Consider the following 20,764-nt stretch of genomic DNA (forward strand, 5'->3'; position numbering starts at 1 on the left):
CCCCTTCTCCTGCTAGTCCCCACCCGCGCCCAGGCTTCTGCCCGCAGGCTGGCCTCGCGCGCCCAGACCCCGCAGCCCACAGCCCGCCGGCCCGGCGCGCCGCTGTCTCCCCCCAGCGGCTGAGTGCGTGTCGCCGCGGGAGACGGGCGGCGGGAGAGTGGCGGGGCGGGGAGGCTCGGCGCAGGCAAGCCCGCGGCTCCGCCCCGCGCCCCCCCTCTCCCGGCCGGCAGGGCCGCCCCCTCCGCGCCGCGCTCGGCTCAGACGGAGCAGCAGCCTCTGCAATGTCAGCAGCCGCAGCGGCGGCGGCAACGCGAGCGGCAGCGGCCGGGGCCCCGCGGTAGCCGCCAGCGCGGCACGGCCCGGCGGGCGCGCAAGACGCGTGCCCGCTGCCACCTCGTTGCCTCCGGGGCGCTGCTAGCGACTCTGCGCGCCCCGGCGCAGAGCTCCGACCTCAGGCCAGCCCGGCTGCGGCCACGCACAAAGGACCACGGACCCGGGCTCCGGGGGTCTGCGCCCAGGGACCAGCCCGGGGACAGCCAGCTACGCCGCACCTTCTCCTCCCCTCCGCTCCCCGGGCGGCCGGAGCCCGAGCCAGAGCGGGCCCCGTCATATGACAGCGGCGATCCAGCGGCCGGAGAGCGCTCCTGCTGCCTGCTCCGCTGTGCCACGGCAGCTGGTGCCCGGAGTGGCCCGCGCCGCGCCCCGCGCCCCGGCCCTCGGGCTCCCGCAGCAGGAGCCGAGTAAAGCCTCAAGCCGGCGCCGAGCCTAAAATGGCCACGCTGCTCCGCAAAATCGGGCTCATCCGCCTGCACAACCGGGACACCGAGGACCCCAAGCACCACCACAACCACCGCGGCGGCGGCGGCCAGCAGAGCGCGTCGCTGCGCGGCAAGGGCGGCGCCAAGAGCAGCGGCCACAAGCAGCAGCACCCCCCTGGGGGCTCGGGCGACGCCAGCCCCGGGCCGGGCAAGGGCAAGGGCAAGCGCGCACCGGAGCTGGCACCGCGCGACAAGCCGCCGCAGCCGGCGGCAGGGGCGGCGGGGGCGCCGGGCGGCGGGGGGCCCCGGGAGCCGGCGACAGGCGCCAGGGCGGGGCCGGGCCCCACGGGGGCGGCGGCGGCGAGCGGCAGCCTGATGCCCGTGGCGCGCCAGCAGCACTGCACGCAGGTGCGCAGCCGGCGACTCATGAAGGAGCTGCAGGACATCGCGCGCCTCAGCGACCGCTTCATCTCCGTGGAGCTGGTGGACGAGAGCCTGTTCGACTGGAACGTGAAGCTCCACCAGGTGGACAAGGACTCGGTGCTGTGGCAGGACATGAAGGAGACCAACACCGAGTTCATCCTGCTCAACCTCACCTTCCCTGACAACTTCCCCTTCTCGCCGCCGTTCATGCGGGTGCTCAGCCCGCGCCTGGAGAACGGCTACGTGCTGGACGGCGGCGCCATCTGCATGGAGCTGCTCACGCCGCGCGGCTGGTCCAGCGCTTACACGGTGGAGGCCGTCATGCGCCAGTTTGCTGCCAGCCTGGTCAAGGGCCAGGTAAGCGGGGAAGGGCTGGGGCGCGCGGCCCGTGATTCTACCCAGGGAACTGGCCCCTTCTGCCATCTCGCTGCAGGACCCGGACTGCTATTGCGAGCGGGCCCCCAACCGGGAGACTCCGGGGACTTCCTGGAGCCTCCACTTCTTTCCCCAAAGCGTTATTATCCTTCCCTACTTTTCCACCCGGTCGCTCCTGATCCCCCACCCTGTCTCCGCAGCCGCTCCCCTCTTACTTCTTGTCTCTCCAGAATGCACTCTCCTGCTTTCTCTCCTCTTGCCTTCTTTTTCTCCTCTCCCTCTTACTCCCTCCCCTTGTGTCCCTCAGGTCTACCCTCTCTTCTCTGTCCTTTATCCTCTTCCCCACTCCTCCATCTATTCCTCTTTCCAGCCCTCCATCCCCTCCCCCATCACCGCCTCCCTCTCTGCCTTTCCTCCTCGCCAGCCAGTCTCCCCCACTCTCCTCTCTCCTCCCTCTCGCTTCACCACCTCTCCCTCCCCATAATGTCCTTAAAGGTGGAACTTTATGTGTAACGCAGGATCCAGATGTCCAACCTAGTTTACCACCCCACCACACACACACACATACGCACACACGCGCGTGCACACACACGGTTTCCTCCCCACCTTCTCCGGTGGGTGCCCTGCAGGTGAGGCGCTCTGCCCAAGGCCCAGACACCCTCTGCTGAATCTGCCCCCTGGCTCTGCTTGCTTTTCCTGAGCAGCAGCTAGTGTAAAGGTGAAAATTTTGCTCTTTAGAAATTTCACGGGAGAGGCAGAGGTGTGGTGTGAGTGTCTCCATAAGTAACAAGGCCAGACTTTGTCAAGGAAATGCCTGGTACCTGTCCTTTCCAGGACCTTCACCTCTGAGGTAGAGATTCAAGGTCTTGGTTTCTCAGACCTGTTTCTTCCTTTGGTTTCCTCAGTAGTTAAATCTTGCATCAGGGCTAAAGATTTTTCAGTAAATACTGAAATAAGGGACAAGTTTGATGCCTGTCTTCTCATCTATTGCACCAGATGGTAGCTTTACCGAAAAGAAATCCCAGAGGACTTGAGAGCGGAGAATGAATGACTCTCCTGAAGTATGTTCCCACTTGGCTGCAGACAGGTGCACAAGGGTTTTATCTTCCCACATTAGGTGCTCTTCATTATATTCAATTTGGTTGATGTTTTCCCGAATCAATATTAAATGTTACTGAATAAAATCATATGGGCTTCTTCTGGATTTATGAAGAATAACTGTTGTGTTTAGAAGACTTGAATGACCTCTATTTGGTCTTTTTACAGCCAGGTATCAGAAGCGATCAGTCCCTCGTCACCTTCCTCTGTCTCTTTCACTGCAGGATCTTTCACACTAATCAAATAATGCTTGTTCTGCCAATTTCACTAGAGCCAGAGCCCCTGGGATACCAAGCAAATAGCATCCTAACTCCAGTGGAGAAGGGCACTTAATTCTTGACTGAGGTCTGTTGTTACCAAGAAACTACCCTGCTAGTGCATCTTTTCTGGGGCTTAGGTTCTACTTAATTCTTGAGTTAGGAATAGGATGGATGTGGCAGGTCTGGAAAGACATCTCAAAGTGAGCGGGGTTTAACTCTTTAACATCAGAGGTTCATTCTGAATCAATGCTGGCTCTGATGGAAGGTGCCTATGAATTGAGACAAGCCACAGGGGTGGCTCAGGGGTCTCAGTTTATTTTTCAAATAGCATTTATACAAATTATGTGGGAGAAGATTTCGTAGAAATGCCTTTGTTATTTATTGGTAATCAGAACTCTCTGGAGCAGTCTCTTACCTTTTTTTCATTCTTCACAGTGAAGATGACTTTGGGGGTCAGGGGAAAAGGAATATCATTTTGTTTTATAGAATCACAGAATCACATGTTAGATTTGGAAGAGATCGTAGAGGTCACCTGGACTACAGCCTGCATTTTAAAAGATGCAGGAAGGTAAAGATCTCAAATGAAAACTAAGGAAGCCTTTTTAAAAAGAACAGCTTCTTAGTTAAGTGCTTCCCAAGTTTACGTTAATGCTATGAATAATAGTTCTGTTGGTGCCCATGTACTTCTTTTAAAATAGGCACACCCTTTTTATTGTAATCAAAATTGAAAGTCTTGCATACAGCTTGCAAGTCACAGACTTCAGTGTAGTTATCAATAATATTTTATGTATTGATTTAAAAAATCTTACCTAATTTAACTCGGGGCCCTTCACCTAGCATATTGTGTCATATTACCTATTCTAGTGCATTCAATATCTGAAATGAAGGTGAGAACTCAGCAAAATTATTAAAATCCCAATCAGTTTCTTTGCTTTTCCATGCTGATTTCAATATCCAAAAGGGAGGAATGAAGAATATACATAAACTATTCGAAATGCAATGTAAGAATGGGAGAAATGAAGTCATTAATGTTTCAGGATTCTGTGCACAAAAGTGTTTCAGGAACCTGAGCATTACTGTGTCTTTCCTACCTTTATGAATTCCCTGCCTACAGGTTGCTCATTGCAGCAGCATAGCTACCAAATTATATCCATAGTACAAGGTAATAGGCTTTGGGGAAAATGCCTGATTAGGCATTCCAAGAGAACCAGCACTGCTACCAAACCAGTAATTACTTTAAAAGAACGAATCACTCATTCTAGTACATTCCTCCATCTGTTGGCATTTCTTTTCAGGGTTTGGTTTCTTAAGTGACAAAGTCAGAAAAAGCTCCTTTTTCTCTGTCACAATTGCTCACCTTACCTTTCTGAATGGAGGATACACAAAGTCAATTTTGTCTCATACCGTTAGAGAAATCGTAAAATAATATTAAGGGTTTCATTGGTAATATGAAAAGAGAAGCTTAACCTTTTTGTGGACAAAATAAAAGTTGGGGTGTATCACACGATCTGATCATTTCAGTCATTTCACAAAGCCTTTACCTGACTCTTTGGCTCATGTTATCAAAATCTCTGGTGTGCTGCTGTATGGGTTGCAGCTGCTTTCAATGAAATCAGCATGAATTTCTTGTGTGCTGTATTCTGTGTGGAGAAAGCGACATACTTGCAGGCGTATTTGTCTGCTGTCCAGCATGAAGTCTCTTTTGACTAATAGAGACATTTTAGGTAACTCTTGCTTTTCTATAATTGGATGAAAAGCCCTGTACTTTTAAAATGAACTGCTGACAGTGTTCAAACTTTAGACCATTATTTTTACCCTTTATCATTTATTGAACCCAAAGGAGACAGTCCACCGCTCCTATAGATGATTTTTAACGTTCAAAGCTGTAAGAAGTTGGTCTTGAAACTAAAGTCAGATGCAACCAAAGGTAGAAACGACAGTGGACAGGCTCTGGGAACCTGACATTGAAGGGCCCTGCCCGGAAGTGCCCCGGAGCTCACCGGCTTGTCCTCCAGGTGTGAAGTCTGGGATAATTGGAGGACTGGACAGAGACCCTCTTCTTGCAGTTGTGTGAGCATAAGGTTTCACAAAAGCCACTTGAGGGAGCACTAACTTAGGATTCTTTTTCACATCTGCTCACATCCTGAGTGGCCCCTTTTTAATTAGCTAGATGTGGCCAGGGACAGGGGACCAGATGGCACTTGAAAGATGGTTCCTCAGTCCTCCTCTATCCCCTCAGAGCCAACCACAGGACTGGACTTGCCATGAAGATAATATTGATCAGAATAATAGCGGCAGCCACTAACAACTGCTGCATGCTCTTGGCCTGGTTCTGGACCAGCTAAGTAAGCAATTAGGCTATTTCACCTCACTTGGTTCTACTGTTTCAATGGTCAGTGTGCAGGTGAGGAAACTGCTGCTCCACGCAGTCAGGTAACATTAATACAACTTCATGTTCTAATACCAACCATGAGTGGCAAGGCCGTGAAAATCAACCCACACCAGCAAAAGCTTCAGGAATGACAGAGTCAAGCCCACCCACCTAAGCACTGGCACTCTCCAGGTAACCTCTGAATTGTGACCTGTTTGATGAGCCTTTTTGTCCGCAGAAGACAGATGTGCAGCCAGCTGTCAGCAGAAGACTGAGAACAGCAAGACTGAAGCATCCTCAGATCTCAGTGTTTGAATTAAAAATTGGTAAGTGGTGCCAGGACAGTTATGTTTGCCTGACACCACCAGTTTCTGAGGCTTTTGAGTAAAGTAAACTGGCAGATGTGGCCACTTGTCAAAATGTGATGAGGAGGTAAAGGGCTCTGCAGATCACCTTGGTCATAACATATATCACTGATGTAGGCCTTAAAGGGATCTGTACCATGGGTGTCACTGGAAATCATGTGTGCACGCGCACGCACACACACACACAGCCATCTTCAACACTTCTTCCAAAATACAAGGCCTAGAAACAGCATTTTACTTGTGACTGCAACATCTCCAGGTCTTATCAGAAAATATGATGAAGATGAACAGCGCTTTGGGTTCTTAAAATGTATGGGCTTCTAAACTGTTATAATTGACGTATGTGTAAAAACCCTGTATTAGTTTCCTAGGGCTGCTGGAACAAAATTCCACAGACTGGGGGCCTTCACCAACTGAAACTTATTGTATCACATTTCTGGAGGGGAGGGCAAAAGTCTGAGCTTAAAGGTACCGGCAGGGCTGGTTCCTTCCCAGGGTGAGAGAGAATCTTCAGGCTTCTCATTAGCATGTAGACCGTCTTCTCCTTATATCGCTTCACATCTTCTTCCTTCTATTCCAGTGGTTCTCAACCTTCCTAATGCCGCGACCCTTTAATACAGTTCCTCATGTTGTGGTGACCCCCAACCATAAAATTATTTTCGTTGCTACTTCATAACTGTAATTTTGCTACTGTAAACAATATGTAATTATATATGTGTTTTCCAATGGTCTTAGGCGACCCCTGTGAAAGGGTCGGTCTACCCCCAAAGGGTCGCAACCCACAGGTTGAGAACCGCTGTTCTATTCTCTTCACATCTTCTTCCTTCTATTCATGTATGTGTCATAATCTCTTCTCATAAGGACCCTGATCATATTCGTTAGGGCCTACTCTCATCAATATGTTTAACTTAATTGTCTCCAAATACAGTCACGTTCTAGATAGGACTCCAAACATGAATTTTGCTAGGACCCAATGCAGCCCCTAAGGAGCCCAAACAGGAACTCCTTAACCAGCTTCATCCCTTGTTTCTCTAGAGCAGGAGTGGGAACCTTTTTTCTGCCAAGAGCCATTTGGATATTTATAACATCATTCTCGGGCCATACAAAATTATCAACTTAAACATTAGCCTGCTGAATTTGGTCAAACATTTAATTAACTCACCCCTAATGCTTTGGCAGGGCCAGACCAAATGGTTTCATGGCCTGGATGTTCTCCACCCCTGCTTTAGAGGCTGTGCTGGTTTGCAGAGTAACGACAATGGAGGCAGTTGTGTGGACACAGGGCCACACTGAGGAGGTCAGGAGGGCCAACCTGGAGTGCAGCTTGGAACAGACAGATGGATTCCCCTTTAGAGAGAGGTTGGAGAACCTAGAGTGCAAACGGTGATAACCCCAGGTGAGCGACACGTGTGCGTTCACTGAGTGGACTTGAGGTGGTTCTATGAGTCACTGTGTGGTTTGTTCTGTGCCACGTGTAGGTAGTGGAAAGATTTACCCACCATGATGACTCTGCAGCTTAAGGTATCCAGGTGCTTGACTGTTCAGAGGAAAAAATAGCTTGTTCTGCTATCAAGTAGGACAGGCAGGAGGACACAGACAGGACTCTGCATCCTAAAATAGTCCCACGCCAACTTGGCGGCCGACAGCTCTGCTTTCTGGCGCTGCTCCTCCCCAAGCTGGTGGGACAGTTACTAATAGTAGTGACTTGCTCTGCCCTGAGTTGCCGACTTCTGAGAATCTAAACTTGCCAGAAGAGGATGTAATGCATGTCTGTTTGCTCTTCTGATTTATATTAGGGGTGTGGGAGGTTTGTTTGTTTTCTTTTTAAGGAACAGCACAGTTTGGGGATTGTGTGTGTTTGTTTTGTGGAAAATGCCACTATGGAGAGAGTTAAAGTTGCATTTAAAGTCTGAGAGCCACAACCCAGTGTGTCCCTTCTCACCCCCAGGAATAGGTGTGTGTGAATTCAGAAAAGCAGCTTCAGGTATCATTTGGGGACGGCAAATTTTACTCATTTGTTAAAGCAGCCACTAACAGTGGTCTCTTTGAGCCATATTTCAAAACGGAATCCTACTTTTTCGCTGTGTTGATAAGGTAATGAGAAGGGAGAAGGAGGGTGGGTGACAGGTCTAACTCCTTTCCTCTCTGTCAATGGTTCTCGCCTGATGGTAAATCAGGTGCCCTGGGTAATGTTTAAATCATTCCAATGCCAGGACCTTACCCTCAGAGATTCAGACTCCTGGGTCTACAGCCGTGGGCAAACTACGGCCCGTTTGAAATAAACACTCCATCCATGCTTTTGTTCCAGCCCTCCGGTCCAGTTTAAGAACCCATTGTGGCCCTCGAGTCAAAAAGTTTGCCCACCCCTCTAGGATCAAGCCTGGTAGAGGCTTGTTGGAAAAGCTCCTCTGTGATTCTACGGGGAGGCCAGGATGGAAAAAGCCATGCTGGACCAGTAATTCTTCATCATTTCCGGTTCCACCATCTGGGATGTGTCCTCACACAGCAGCTGCAGCAGGGAGCCTAGGTGGTGGTGGGTATAATCAACCCCCCTAACCTTCCCCTCTCCACCTGTCAACCTTGATGGAGTGCCCTTGAAGCCCTGCCATAATAAAACCAAGTCCTTCCTCCCTGGACAGTATGCATAGACCAAAATAGGTGCGAACTCTGCAAAAGGACATGTGTTCAAGACAGGTCACTGGCTCTTCATTAGACACAGCTGGGAAGACTGGAGTACAAACCATCCAGAACTATGGATAGTCAGCTAATTCACATGGCAAAGTATGGGGTTCCTGCCATGTATCAGGCACTGGCTAGGCACAAGGGGGTGAATAGAGACATGTAAAGTGCCTGACACAGAACTGACTACCCAGTGGGGATAACGCAAACCCATTCATATGCCTTTGACACAGCAGGCAGCTTCACAGTTACAGTTTGCTTGGTATTTGGGTAAGTGCCCATTCGTTGAATATATGTGGGTGTGTGTACACAGGGGCTTTGGAAGAGGTGGGAACCTGAGGTCAGCAGCATCTTCAAACTTCTGTATGACTCTCCCAGAGGGAAACCTCTACTTACAGGTGGGTGGGACTTGACTCTACCATTGAGGCTAGCCTGTTTTCTCAACATTGTTTCATCCTAATAAATGGAAGGAGCAGGCATGTCTCAAAATACACAAAGCTCGGAGAACCAAGATGGTGGCATAGGTTAACGCCGGAGATTGCTGCCTCGAACAACCAATTCAAGGGTACACCTAAAAGACGGAATGGACATCATCCAGAACCACAGGAAGGCTGGCTGAGTGGAAATTCTACAACTAGGAGGAAAGAGAATATCATACCCAGACTCAGAGGAGGCGCAGTGCTGAAGTGAAATACTCAGGTGCGGAGTGCGCGCGGAGCGGGCTGGTGGCGGAGGGCGCAGTTGTTGTTTTCAATTGGGAGGGAGCTTCAGACTCTGAGCTCCAGAGCCGGGCGAGTCTCTAGGGACCCAGACTCAAACGGGAGAAGCAGGACTGTCTGACTTCGGTTGGAACTCGAAGGCAGCTTTCTCTCCGAGGTTTGCAGCAGTTGCTGGGACTCTGTGAGGCAGAGCCCCTAGGTACGGAACTGAGAGCAGCCATAACTGCTCGCTCAGCCCGCCCCGTTTGATTCCGTGCGACCCGCCCTGCCCAAGCCCTGCACAGAGCCATTTGCCGGATAGCCTCAGGCAAAGGCTAGATTAGCACCTCCCCAGAGGACAGAAGTTTTCCCACTGCAGACACAGCTGACTCTCACAGCCAGTTGGCCTGGAGGTCAAATCCCCCCAGTATTAACTACAACAATCAAGGCTTAACTACAACAAGACTGCGCACAAAGACCACTAGGGGGTGCACCAAGAAAGCATAAAAAAAATGCGGAGACAAAGAAACAGGACAAAATTGTCAATGGAAGATATAGAGTTCAGAACCACACTTTTAAGGTCTCTCAAGAACTGTCTAGAAGCTGCCGATAAACTTAATGAGATCTACAAGAAATCTAATGAGACCCTCGATGTTATGATAAAGAACCAACTAGAAATTAAGCATACACGGACTGAAATAAAGAATACTATACAGACTCCCAACAGCAGACCAGAGGAGCGCAAGAATCAAGTCAAAGATTTGAAATGGGAAGAAGCAAAAAACACCCAACTGGAAAAGCAAAATGAAAAAAGAATCTGAAAATACGAAGATAGTGTAAGGAGCCTCTGGGACAGCTTCAAGCGTACCAACATCAGAATTATAGGGGTGCCAGAAGATGAGAGAGACCAAGATATTGAAAACCTATTTGAAGAAATAATGACAGAAAACTTCCCCCACCTGGTGAAAGAAATAGACTTACAGGTCCAGGAAGCGCAGAGAACCCCAAACAAAAGGAATCCAAAGAGGACCACACCAAGACACATCATAATTAAAATGCCAAGAGCAAAAGACAAAGAGAAAATCCTAAAAGCAGCAAGAGAAAGAAACTCAGTTACCTACAAGGGAATACCCATACGACTGTCAGCTGATTTCTCAACGGAAACTTTGCAGGCCAGAAGGGAATGGCAAGAAATATTCAAAGTGATGAATACCAAGAACCTACAACCAAGATTACTTTATCCAGCAAAGCTATCATTCAGAACTGAAGGTCAGATAAAGAGCTTCAAAGATAAGGAAAAGCTAAAGGAGTTCATCACCACCAAACCAGTATTAGATGAAATGCTGAAAGGTATCCTAATTTAAGAAGAGGAAGAAGAAGAAAAAGGTAAAGATACAAATTATGAACAACAAACATGCATCTATCAACAAGTGAATCTAAGAATCAAGTGAACAAATAATCTGGTGATCATAATAGAATCAGGGACATAGAAAGGGAATGGACTGACTATTCTTGGTGGGGTAAGGGGTGTGGGAGATGCGGGAAGAGACTGGACAAAAATCGTGCACCTATGGATGAGGACAGTGGGTGGGGAGTGAGGGCGGAGGGTGGGGCGGGAACTGGGAGGAGGGGAATTATGGGGGGAAAAAAGAGGAACAAATGTAATAATCTGAACAATAAAGATTTAATTAAAAAAATACACAAAGCTCTCATAACAGCAGAAATGTTTCTAATAATGTCTATACTTTCCTACCAGGGAGTCAGCAAACTAAGATAAGGTTTGTTTGTATTTTCCTCATTGTCACACATTTCATTCATTCATTCATTCATTCATTCAGCACCCATTTGCTGAGGGTCTACCATGACTTGGGCACTGTATCCACATCAGTGGCATTTCCGGGGCGACCCTTCCTCATTCTGTGTGTTATTTCGTCCTCCTTTGGCCATCTCCCAGGCTGGGTAATTTGGAGATGCCAGGAGAAAGCAAGCTGAGATGAGCAGGAGGACCAAAGATTGAGAAAGTTAGGGGACAAAGCAGATCTGGGACCAATCATGTGGCAAAGAACTGAAAGAGGAGGACAGGGCATGAGAACCAAAAGAGGTTGTCCCCGCCCCCAACCCCCCAGCAAGCCTAGGTGTGGTCAGGGAGAGGATTAACTAGGATGTTTCCTTTCATGTTTGTCAAGCCCAGCTTTTCCTGCCCATCCTTTACTCCTGACTCCGTGGATACTTGTGACCTCCTGCTTGGATTCCTGCACTGCCCCTATCCAGTCACTCTGCCCCTTCCCACCCTCCCTGCTGCCACCTTCCTGGTTCCTCTAAAATGCAGACCTGGCATTCTCATACCCGTGACTATGTCTCTTACAGCATAAAGCCCAAGCCTCCCACAATGCCCACTCATAGGGGCACTCCTCTACTGCCATGGCCCCCACGGAGGTCCTTCTCCCACCAGCCCCTTCCAGCCATAGAATACCCGCACTAGCTGGTTCTCTCCACCTCCGCTTAGCTGACAGATGTGCCCCCACCCGGAAAGCACTTTCTCCCCATACACCAGGGGAGCCCTTGGTCATCTTTCAAAACCTTGCTGAGATGCTCAAATCCCTCTGCAAACCCCCTCACCACTCCTGCAATAGAGCAATGGCTCCCTCCGCTGAACCACCTCTGCATTTTCTGGAAGACTTTCATTTCTAGGCTTATCCTGCTAGATCATATTTACATATTTAAATGGTACTTACCCTTCCCCTTCCCCTCAAATAATGCCTGACATGCCCTGTGTGCCGAATAAATGTCTGTCTCAAGATTGCTAGTCTGAGCAGATGCCCCATCCCTTAGCTTTGACCTCTCTACAATGCAACATCAGATTGTGAACGTGTATCAGATGCCATGCAAAATGCTTTATGGGTCACTTGGTTAAATCCTTGCAACAGCCTATGAGATGGGCGTTGTTGTTATTCCCATCTCACAGAGGAGGAAACTGAGGCATGCCCGAAGCACATGGCTAGTAAAGAGCAGAGCTGAGTCGCCATGAGGCAGTCCAGTGCCAGAGCCACCTGGTGCTATGAGCTGTGGGAATGACAAGTCCCACCAAGCGGCACGTGCAGCTGGGTTGTTCCCAGAGGTCCCGATGCACCTTAGGGGAGGTTTGGCAATGATATTGTTCTTGGTTTTGCCACAACACCCACAAAGAAAGAGGTAATATATCCATCAAATCTAACACATGGTACTGAATTATCAGCAAAGTTGGACAACTAGGATGGTCCAAACTCACCATAAATTATTATACCTATTATATGAAATGGAAGAATGTTTTAATTCCTTCAAACTGTAGGAGAAAAATTATTACTGCTTTATTTCTTCGATACACAAAAGGGAAAGGCATTTTAAAGATTCTGAAACTAACTCGAGAAAAATGCTTTTTGAACATAATGGCTACATTGGTAAAATCACTCAAATTAAAGAAATTACTTCTTTAAAAATAATTTCTGTAAAATGAATACTAATTCTCTGTCACAATATTTGGCAAGCATTCTCAATATTGTTTAAGGGTTCTTTGATGATAGAGATAAGAAAAAACTATGTTACAATGGATTAGATTACATTTAAAGTTGAAATGTATTCAACTCACTTGGGAATTGGAGAACAAAAATCCCAGGCAAATATTCTTAAGAGGGTGCTTGCCATTTTTTTATCTTGAAATTCAGACATATCCAAATATCAGAATTGATTATACATCCTATATAATAAAAGCCTAATATGCTAACTGTCCAGTTGTTCGTTCAACCAATCAAAGCATAATATGCTAATGATATGCTAAGGCTGCTCAACCACTCGCTATGACGTGTACTAACCACCAGGAGGCAGACGCTCTGACTGGTAGGTTAGCTTGCTGCTGGGGTCCAGCTGATCAGGACTGAGCAAGATGGGCCGGACATGCCCTGGAGCCCTCCTGTGGTCTCTCCCTGGCTGGCCAACCTCCCCTGTCCCTCCCCGGCCCCAATCATGCATCTGTGGGGTCCCTTGGCCTGGCCTGCACCCTCTCACAATCCAGTACCCCTTGGGTGATGTTGGAGAGCCAGTTTTGGCCTGATCCCTCAGGCCAGGCTGAGGGATCCCATTGGTGCATGAATTCATGCACCAGGCCTCTAGTTGGTTATAATAGCAGTTATTACTATTACATTAAGTTGGACATAATTATTAGAACAATTATTTTTGCCTTACCAATACATATGAATTAGGACGATTTTTGTGTGTCAAGCTGGGCACCCACTTTGCTTCCCAGGAGACACCAGTCAGGAATGGGATGTCATTGTACAGAATAAATATCAGTTGCTGCAAGGATTTATCGGTGCCGAGGTCTTTCTCGGTTAATGACATATCCTACTTCACTCTTTTTCCAACCAGGGAAAAGTAGAAATATCATGGAAGAAATTTCAACTGAATTTGTTACAAGCTTAAATTAAACATAGCTAGCTTAATGCTGTAAGCTTTTAAATGTAACTTTTAAAAAGTCAACAAAATACTAATGTAATCATAATTTCTTGTTTTTTAAAAAACATTTTTTATTGACTTCAGAGAGAAGGGAGAAGGAGAGAAAAATAGAAACATCAGTGATGAGAGAGAATTATTGATTTGCTGCCTCCTGCATGCCCCATACTAGGGATCAAGCCTGCAACCCTGTGCCCTGACCGGGAATCGAACCATGACCTCTTGGTTCATAGGTTCTACCCTCAACCACTGAGCCATGCCAGCCGGGCTAATCATAATTTCTTTAATCTCACTTTGTGACAAGGGAACTGTTTCTCATGGAAGCTTCTTCTGCAGTCCATGTGTATGGGAGAACTCGCCCCTGGGGTCAGAGCCGCCCTCCAGCCTGGCCTTGGAAGGCAGAGCCTCCATAGCTGCGTGTAGGACCCTCTGGGGAAGCACCTGTGTCCAGTCTGAAAATGGCCTAAATCTAATGCAGATGAGCTGCTCAGGGTGGTCGCTGCCATCCCAACCCTCACAGACCTGCTGGTTTTGCCTTTGATCAGTTTTATAATGTAGATTATGGAAAATCTTAGCTCATAAAAGACAGTTTCTCTAACTGTAGGGTCAACCAGTAAAATTACATAAAGCTTAAAGGAAAAAATTCTAATTCATAAATAAAGCTAATCTAATAAAAAGTGACTTTGAACACTGCTGGGTTGGATTAGGATGATTTATTTTTAGTAATTTTACTTAAAAGAGGATCCTAGCATCTGCCTTTTTATAGATAAGAGAGAAGGAGGCCTCTGGTCGGTTATTCTCAAAGATCAGTCAGAGAGGAACAGGAGAGCCCAGAACCCCTCCTGCCACGTCTGGCCCCCACAAGGCCACGGGGAGGACTGTGCAGCCTCCCAGCATCTGGACACCTGTGGGCTTCTCCTCAGAATAATGTTTTTAAATGCACAAGGTAAAATCCACAGGATTGCCAAGGAAATGTAGTTATAGTAGTTCACCCTTATTCGCGGTTGTAGTTAACCTCAGTCTGAAAATATTACATGGAAAATTCCAGGAACACACAATTCGTAAGTTTTAAATTGCACGCCATTCTGAGTGGCATGATGAAATCTTACTCTGTCCCGCTCCGTCACACCTGGAACGTGAACAGTCTCTTTGTCTTCAGCCTCCACACTATGGATGCTCCTGCCTGTTAGTCACTTAGTAGCCGTCTTGATTATCAGTTAGATAGGCTGTTCCCGTACTGCAGTGCTTGCCTCCTTTCTCTTAATAGCTAATTAGGGCCCTGGACATTGGCCCCACATCTAGGGAAGGCAAGTGACTAGATGTCTCCAGCATTTTTTCTAAGTCTTAGGACTCAAATGGGTAGAACAGCATTCTCACAACCAGAGAAAATGGCATACCGCTCATTGATCCTCCGGGATTTTTATGCTGTTTTTGTTGTATTCACAGTGATTTTCCCATAGTTTAGCAATATAGAAATCTGAAATCCAGCATCTGAGATCATTGGGGCATGAAACATCCTGTCCCCATTGTTTCTCCGCCTGCTGTGCAGATCATTCTAAGGAGGGATGTTATCATCTATGTGGAAGAGAGTCTATAACAATATCTAAATCCATGTATGGGCCTGGGTGATGTTGCCATAACTACTGCTTTAGGTTTGTGATGTTTTCAGCATCATAGTCACCAAATAGAAACAGATCTATCCAGCATTGCTCAGGTTGTTTTTCACAGTTATCTGTGTCTCTTTCCTTCAAGCTAATTAATTAGCTGTCATGGAATCTTATGGTTGAGATCATTTCAGTTGCCCAATCCAAAGAGAAATATTGAAGGCCCTCAAGCCACAACTTGGCCCCAACCACACACCATTTGGAGTTTCCAAGGCTGCCGGTTCTCCCTTTTGATAAGTGAGTGGGCTCAGTTGGAAAGGATGAACCCAGCAGGCTCTGTTAGTCAGCACCTGACTGTATTGCCTTTGAGGGGCCAGTAGACAACACAAGGGCAGGTGACTATCATTTAACCCTTTCAGACCTGTTAAAAAGGTGATAGATGGTCCCACCATGACCGTGGCCAGAAAACCCTCAGGGAGTTCAGAACGTGGTCTTGGTCAGCATCCAACCAGGAAAGACACCCGAGGCCCAGGACTGAAAACCCGAATGTGGGAGGAAGTGTATGAAGGACACAGCCAGCAAGCAGACTTAAGAGGCTTGGGTCTGGCTTGGAGAAAGGAGAGAGGATTCTACCAGCAGGTGCCAGCAAGGGGCCTGGGACTGAGACAGGCTGGTGAGAACAAGTCAGACCCCCATCCCAGAGCAAAGCTTGCATTCACAAAGCACTTCCACATGCATGTCTTTCTGAAGGCCCAAGACAGGGAGGCGTGCGGGCATGCAGAACAAGGAGGCTCGCACACGGGGGACTAGGCAAGTGTCTGCTTCTCGAGTTCCTGCCAGTAATATTATTGAACCAGACCACGACGTCTCTAGAAGGAATGAGGGGCTGAGATCATATCCCAGGGGCATCTTCTTCCCTCTATATTGTCTCATGTTGTAGCATCAGCAAGCAGTTGTCAAATACCCAAGTCTGAGGGACCATTAAGTAGAGAGCGGATGGTCCGCCACGAAGGGCTGGGCAGAGTGAGCATGTTACAGGATTCAGGAAGTAAGAGATGGCCCTTGCTCAGCTTGCATTCAGGACAGAATACGCCTTATCCAAATTCCTGTGGATGGTCTCCATAGATTCGATGGAAACTTCCACACTGTACCATTCAATTAAGTTGCCCCCAAAATGTTGAGGGAAATGTTCAGTCTACCAAACTGAAGAGGGTCCGACCACCTGACGTGCAGCAGAGCCAAACACTGGACACCGAGTTTTGCGGTGGAGACATTAAAGCAGTTAATTGGCAAGGCACCAAGCCAGGAGAACAGGAAGCTATTCCTTAAAACCTGAACCCGTGCTGGTTTTTAATCAAAGGTTTTCAAAGGCAAAGATTGAGGGTTAGGGATTAGGGTCTCAGGTGATGCTGACTGGTTAGTTCTTGTGTAAGCTTCAGTGGTTTTCCTTAGTCCAGTTAATTCAGTTCCTGACATCATCTTGTCTGGACCCTTCATCACTGTGGTCGGTGATCTAACTGGGCTGAGGAACTAGGATTCTGCAAAACATCTCATGATTGTGTGTCAGTGATGTTATCTTTAAAGCCGAAGGCAGAGACTAAACAGCTTGTGACCACTGTTATTGTTTAAGCTGTTGTTGCTTTGTGCTTAAGTGGCTTCATTTTTCTATTATCTCAAGCAAAGTGTACTTTTAAACACTTTTGGAACTTGGGTTATAGGCAGGCCCTCAGGACATGACCAACATACTTTCTTAGTCTTTGGCCTTAAGCTATTTGATAACCAAAGCAATTAAAACATTTAATTGAAGACTATACCTACATTTCTAGAGTCTGTGGTCTAATGCCTACACATGTTTACTGTTGACTGTCAGTTTCAAGATCTTGGCCACAAGGAAATGCTTCTGACATTTTTTGCTTCTAAGCCTACAGTGAAAGAATGCTATTTTGTCATTCATTTGGTCTTAAGGAGAATAATGCAGTGATATTAATTAGCCTTATAAGTCAAGCATAATTTGAGTGAGTGATAAAAGGATTTTTCATAGGTAATCTTACCTTTTGAAACTATGAATCTCTAAATCATCCATTATTTTCTACTTAACATTTTCTATCTTCTGTTATTTTTCTCTACATAATTACAGTGACTATTGGTACCTTGTCCACAATCTTCAATTTTTTCATCTCCTGCCAGTCTCATTCATTTCACTACTTTCAAGTAGTCTTCTAAGTCAGTAAGTCACACTATTGACCAGTAGGTAGCATTTTTAAAATACTTCAGAATATTCTAGAAGGTTTCACTCTGAGATTGGGTGAGTAAATCCTTTAAAACTTTTATTCTTGGAAACCTTGAACATACACCATATGTTAAATTTATAATACAGCGATTCTAGAAGAAGTCTGGAGAGAGAACATGGGTTTGATAGTGACTGGAAGGGAGAAGAAAGAGCCCCTTGAAAAGATGGAGAAGAAGCATAGCATTTCCTCAGAGCAGGACCTTGGATGGGACACCCTCCATTTTTTCACACTGCCATCGACTGCAAAAGTTGTGTGTGGCTGATATCTCCTCCCACACTCAATGGACCTGGGACTGCAATCAGGCCACAAGGAACCAGGAACTGAATATTGATCTGAAATCCCTCAAAACCCAATCAGGCTTAACATTTGTGTTGTGGTTTTAAAGTGGAATTTTTGTTCCAGAATATTCTAAACTTTTTTTTTTCATTTTTGTACAATCACATAATTAAGCAGAGTTGGGAAAAGTAGACATACTGCACACATTTGCCAGTAAACCCAGATATTCATGTATTTTATTGAGCCATGATAATGTTTGGCATTCCCTTGCCATTCAGAGTAAATTCTCTTCCCAATGTATTGTGGTTTTAAGTTCTGCAATAGGAACAAGGAAGCTACAAAAGATCTAAAATCCTGCAGGAGACAAAAATCCCAAAGTCAGGGTGGTGAGTCATCTCATCAATGGAAAAGCACGGGGAACCAGCTCCCAGTAAGTTCCCATGGAACTTTTCAGCACCCACATTCTGTTAGTTGGCTTGCTTGTAAGGTACAGACGTAGCTGATTTTAGTGTTGCATGTGTGAGTGTCCTTGGCCACTTCTGCTGCCCTTCTGAGTTAGAGCTGGACTGGAACAGTTATGAGGTCAGAGAGCAAATAGTGAGGCTCAGAGCTGGTACAGGCAGGCTGGAAAGGTCCCCTTTATCCTGATGTTACCTGTGGGCTCATTGCCCTAAGTACACACACACCTCCTCAGGCATCCCCCAGTCAGATTTTAAATGCCTTGACAATGTTTGGGAAATAGAGATTCCTTTTGACTTGGGTGCAGCTGTTGTTTTCTGCTCTGGGCATTTTAAGCAGGTGCAGTCAGTGGGATTCAGAGTTCTGTAGGGCCACTGGTCCTGTGCCCTAATGACGTCTCACCTTGGATGGGTTACTAATATCAACCTCATGTGTGACTTAAGGGGGAGGTCACCAGAATCAGGTACTTTTTAAAAGTAACTGCTTTTCTAGTTTTCTTAGATACAGTGAATTGGCAGACAATAATTTGATTGTGTCTGCATAGAGTGAATACATTAATTTTGTAACAGGAAATTGGCAAAATATAACTCTCCAAGTTGCTATCTCACAACCTGCTTCCAGTGTCCTGGAAGTGGACAGTGGAGCCCATGGGAGATGCTGCACTATCCCTATAACAAGCACTTTGTGGGGTACAGTGGGATGCCGCTCATGCCCCTCATGACCCAGGACACAGCAGCTCAGTGTCAGGGTGAAGATGGAGGCCACACCTGGAGGATCAGCCCCCCTCCCCCCCCCCCCCCCCCGCCCCAGCTCACTTCCTGCTTGAGAATCACTGCAGGAACTTAACACCAGTTCCAAGACTACAGCATGAATCTACACTCATGCTTGCACTTTAACCCATATTTAACTTCAGTGAATGTGGAACCTTGAATCTTTTCTCCATTTTCAAATCTTTCTTTTTTCCCCTGTGCAGAGCATTTACCTAATACACCTTTGTGTTTTCTATGTATGTGTTTATCACCTTCCTGCTCACTACCAGCTGCCTCCCTCTGCTATTCAGGCCCTGAAGTAGCCTTCCTTCTTCTCCCCATCCTCCCCTCTGTTCCCCATCCTGCCCTCTGCTCCCCATCTTCCCCTCTGCCCTCCATCCTCCCCTCTGCCCCCATCCTCCCTTCTGCCCTCTATCCTCCTCTCTGCTATGCATCTACACTTCTACTCCCCATCCTCTTCTCTTTTCCTCCATCTTCACCTCTGCTCCTCATCCTCCCCTCTTCTCCCTGTCATCCCTTCTAACCCTGATTATTTTGCTCTTCATCATCCTCTCTGCTCCCCCATTCTCTCCTCTTCTTCCTGCCCTCCCCTCTGCTCTTCAATCCTCACCTATGCCCCATTCTTCTTTCTACTCCCTGTTACCCACTCTGCTCCTCTTATCAACTCCCTCCTCACCTGCCTCTGAACCCTGGAAAGTAGGGAGGCAGAAGGTAGTGAGTGCTTTGTCTATGACTAGGGAGATCAGCTCTCAGGGTCTTAGCAGCAGGCCTTCTCATTCTCTCTCTTCCCTGTTTATTCTTCTGCAAACTGAAACAAGAGTCCATCTGCCTGGTGTCCTGGTGAGACTTAAGTGAGCTGCTGTGGGAAGATTTTAGCTGCCCCTTTAGTACCCCAAGACCAAGTCCCCAGTTGGAATCCCACCCACCAGACCCATCTCCAGGTCACATCCTCCTTGTAGCATCTACTCCTCCCTCTGCCCAAGCTCCCTGTGCAATCCCAGAGCACTCTGCTTTCAGCTTGCTCTGACATGTGCAGTGTCTGTCCACCCAGCTGGTCTGGATGTTCCTCACAGGGCAAATAACTCTCTGTAACTGAAACCAAGGTTCAACTGCCTGCCACCAAGAAAGCCAGCGCATGAGACAGGTGCTGGTTAAAAGGAAAGAGGTTTATTCAAGTGCAGGGAACCCGAGAAGATAGGAGACTCTTGTCACAAAGCCCATCTATCATCTCAGTGCAGGCAGGGGTTTTTATAGGGAGGGAAAGTGAAAGCAGAACAGAGAGATCAGAGGGAGGAGCTATGGATATGCAGACAGTGTCCTTGCTGGTCCCAATATGGTCTTTAATGTCAGCATACTGGAATTGGTCAGTGTTAGCCAAATTCCTGCAGTTGGGTGATCCGCATCACCTGATGTCATGGTCAAGGACATTTCTTGTACAAGCTGAAACTGGAACTTCTGATGCCTGCAATACGCTAATAAGGAAACCATTAGTATGTGAGTGCCTTTTATCATACATTTTATTCTAATTCCATTTCATGGTTAGTCAAATCAGAGTAGTATAGAGTTTTTATTCCCTGTCACATACCCACAGGAGGAGCAATTTGTTGGGACTCTAGGTAGGCAGGCACTGGAGGCTTGCAGGGACTAGCCCAGACCTTGCATCAAGCAAGCACTCCACAGCTATTATAAAGTAAAATTGAGTTGATGACTTTCAGGTACCGCAAGGTCATGAATCATCAAAGAAAAATTATGGGTGTTGAATGCACTGTAATTACAGTGTCAAGAAAGTGGACATTTTTAGCAATAAAATGACACTGGGTCAAAAAGGCAGGCATTGTCTAGTTGTCACTGA

The 20,764-nt window shown here is 47.3% G+C and overlaps 1 protein-coding gene across 3 annotated transcripts in view; it reads left to right on the top strand.

Moving 5' to 3' along the window:
* Positions 1 to 230: 230 nt before the first annotated feature.
* The window catches only part of UBE2QL1 (ubiquitin conjugating enzyme E2 Q family like 1), a 36,261-nt gene continuing 15,727 nt past the window's right edge, over positions 231 to 20,764 (top strand). The window contains exons 1-2 of one of the 3 annotated variants that reach the window (XM_059694669.1): positions 231 to 1,538; positions 2,462 to 2,744. In XM_059694669.1, the coding sequence (XP_059550652.1) occupies positions 771 to 1,538; positions 2,462 to 2,464 (771 nt within the window). In that variant the 5' untranslated portion in view covers positions 231 to 770 and the 3' untranslated portion in view covers positions 2,465 to 2,744. Of the gene's footprint in view, positions 1,539 to 2,461; positions 2,745 to 20,764 lie in introns of those variants that run through there. The other 2 variants (XR_009452687.1, XM_059694668.1) reach the window with 2 other exon arrangements.

The sequence above is a fragment of the Myotis daubentonii genome, chromosome 4 (assembly GCF_963259705.1).
Source record: "Myotis daubentonii chromosome 4, mMyoDau2.1, whole genome shotgun sequence".
NCBI lineage: Eukaryota > Metazoa > Chordata > Mammalia > Chiroptera > Vespertilionidae > Myotis > Myotis daubentonii.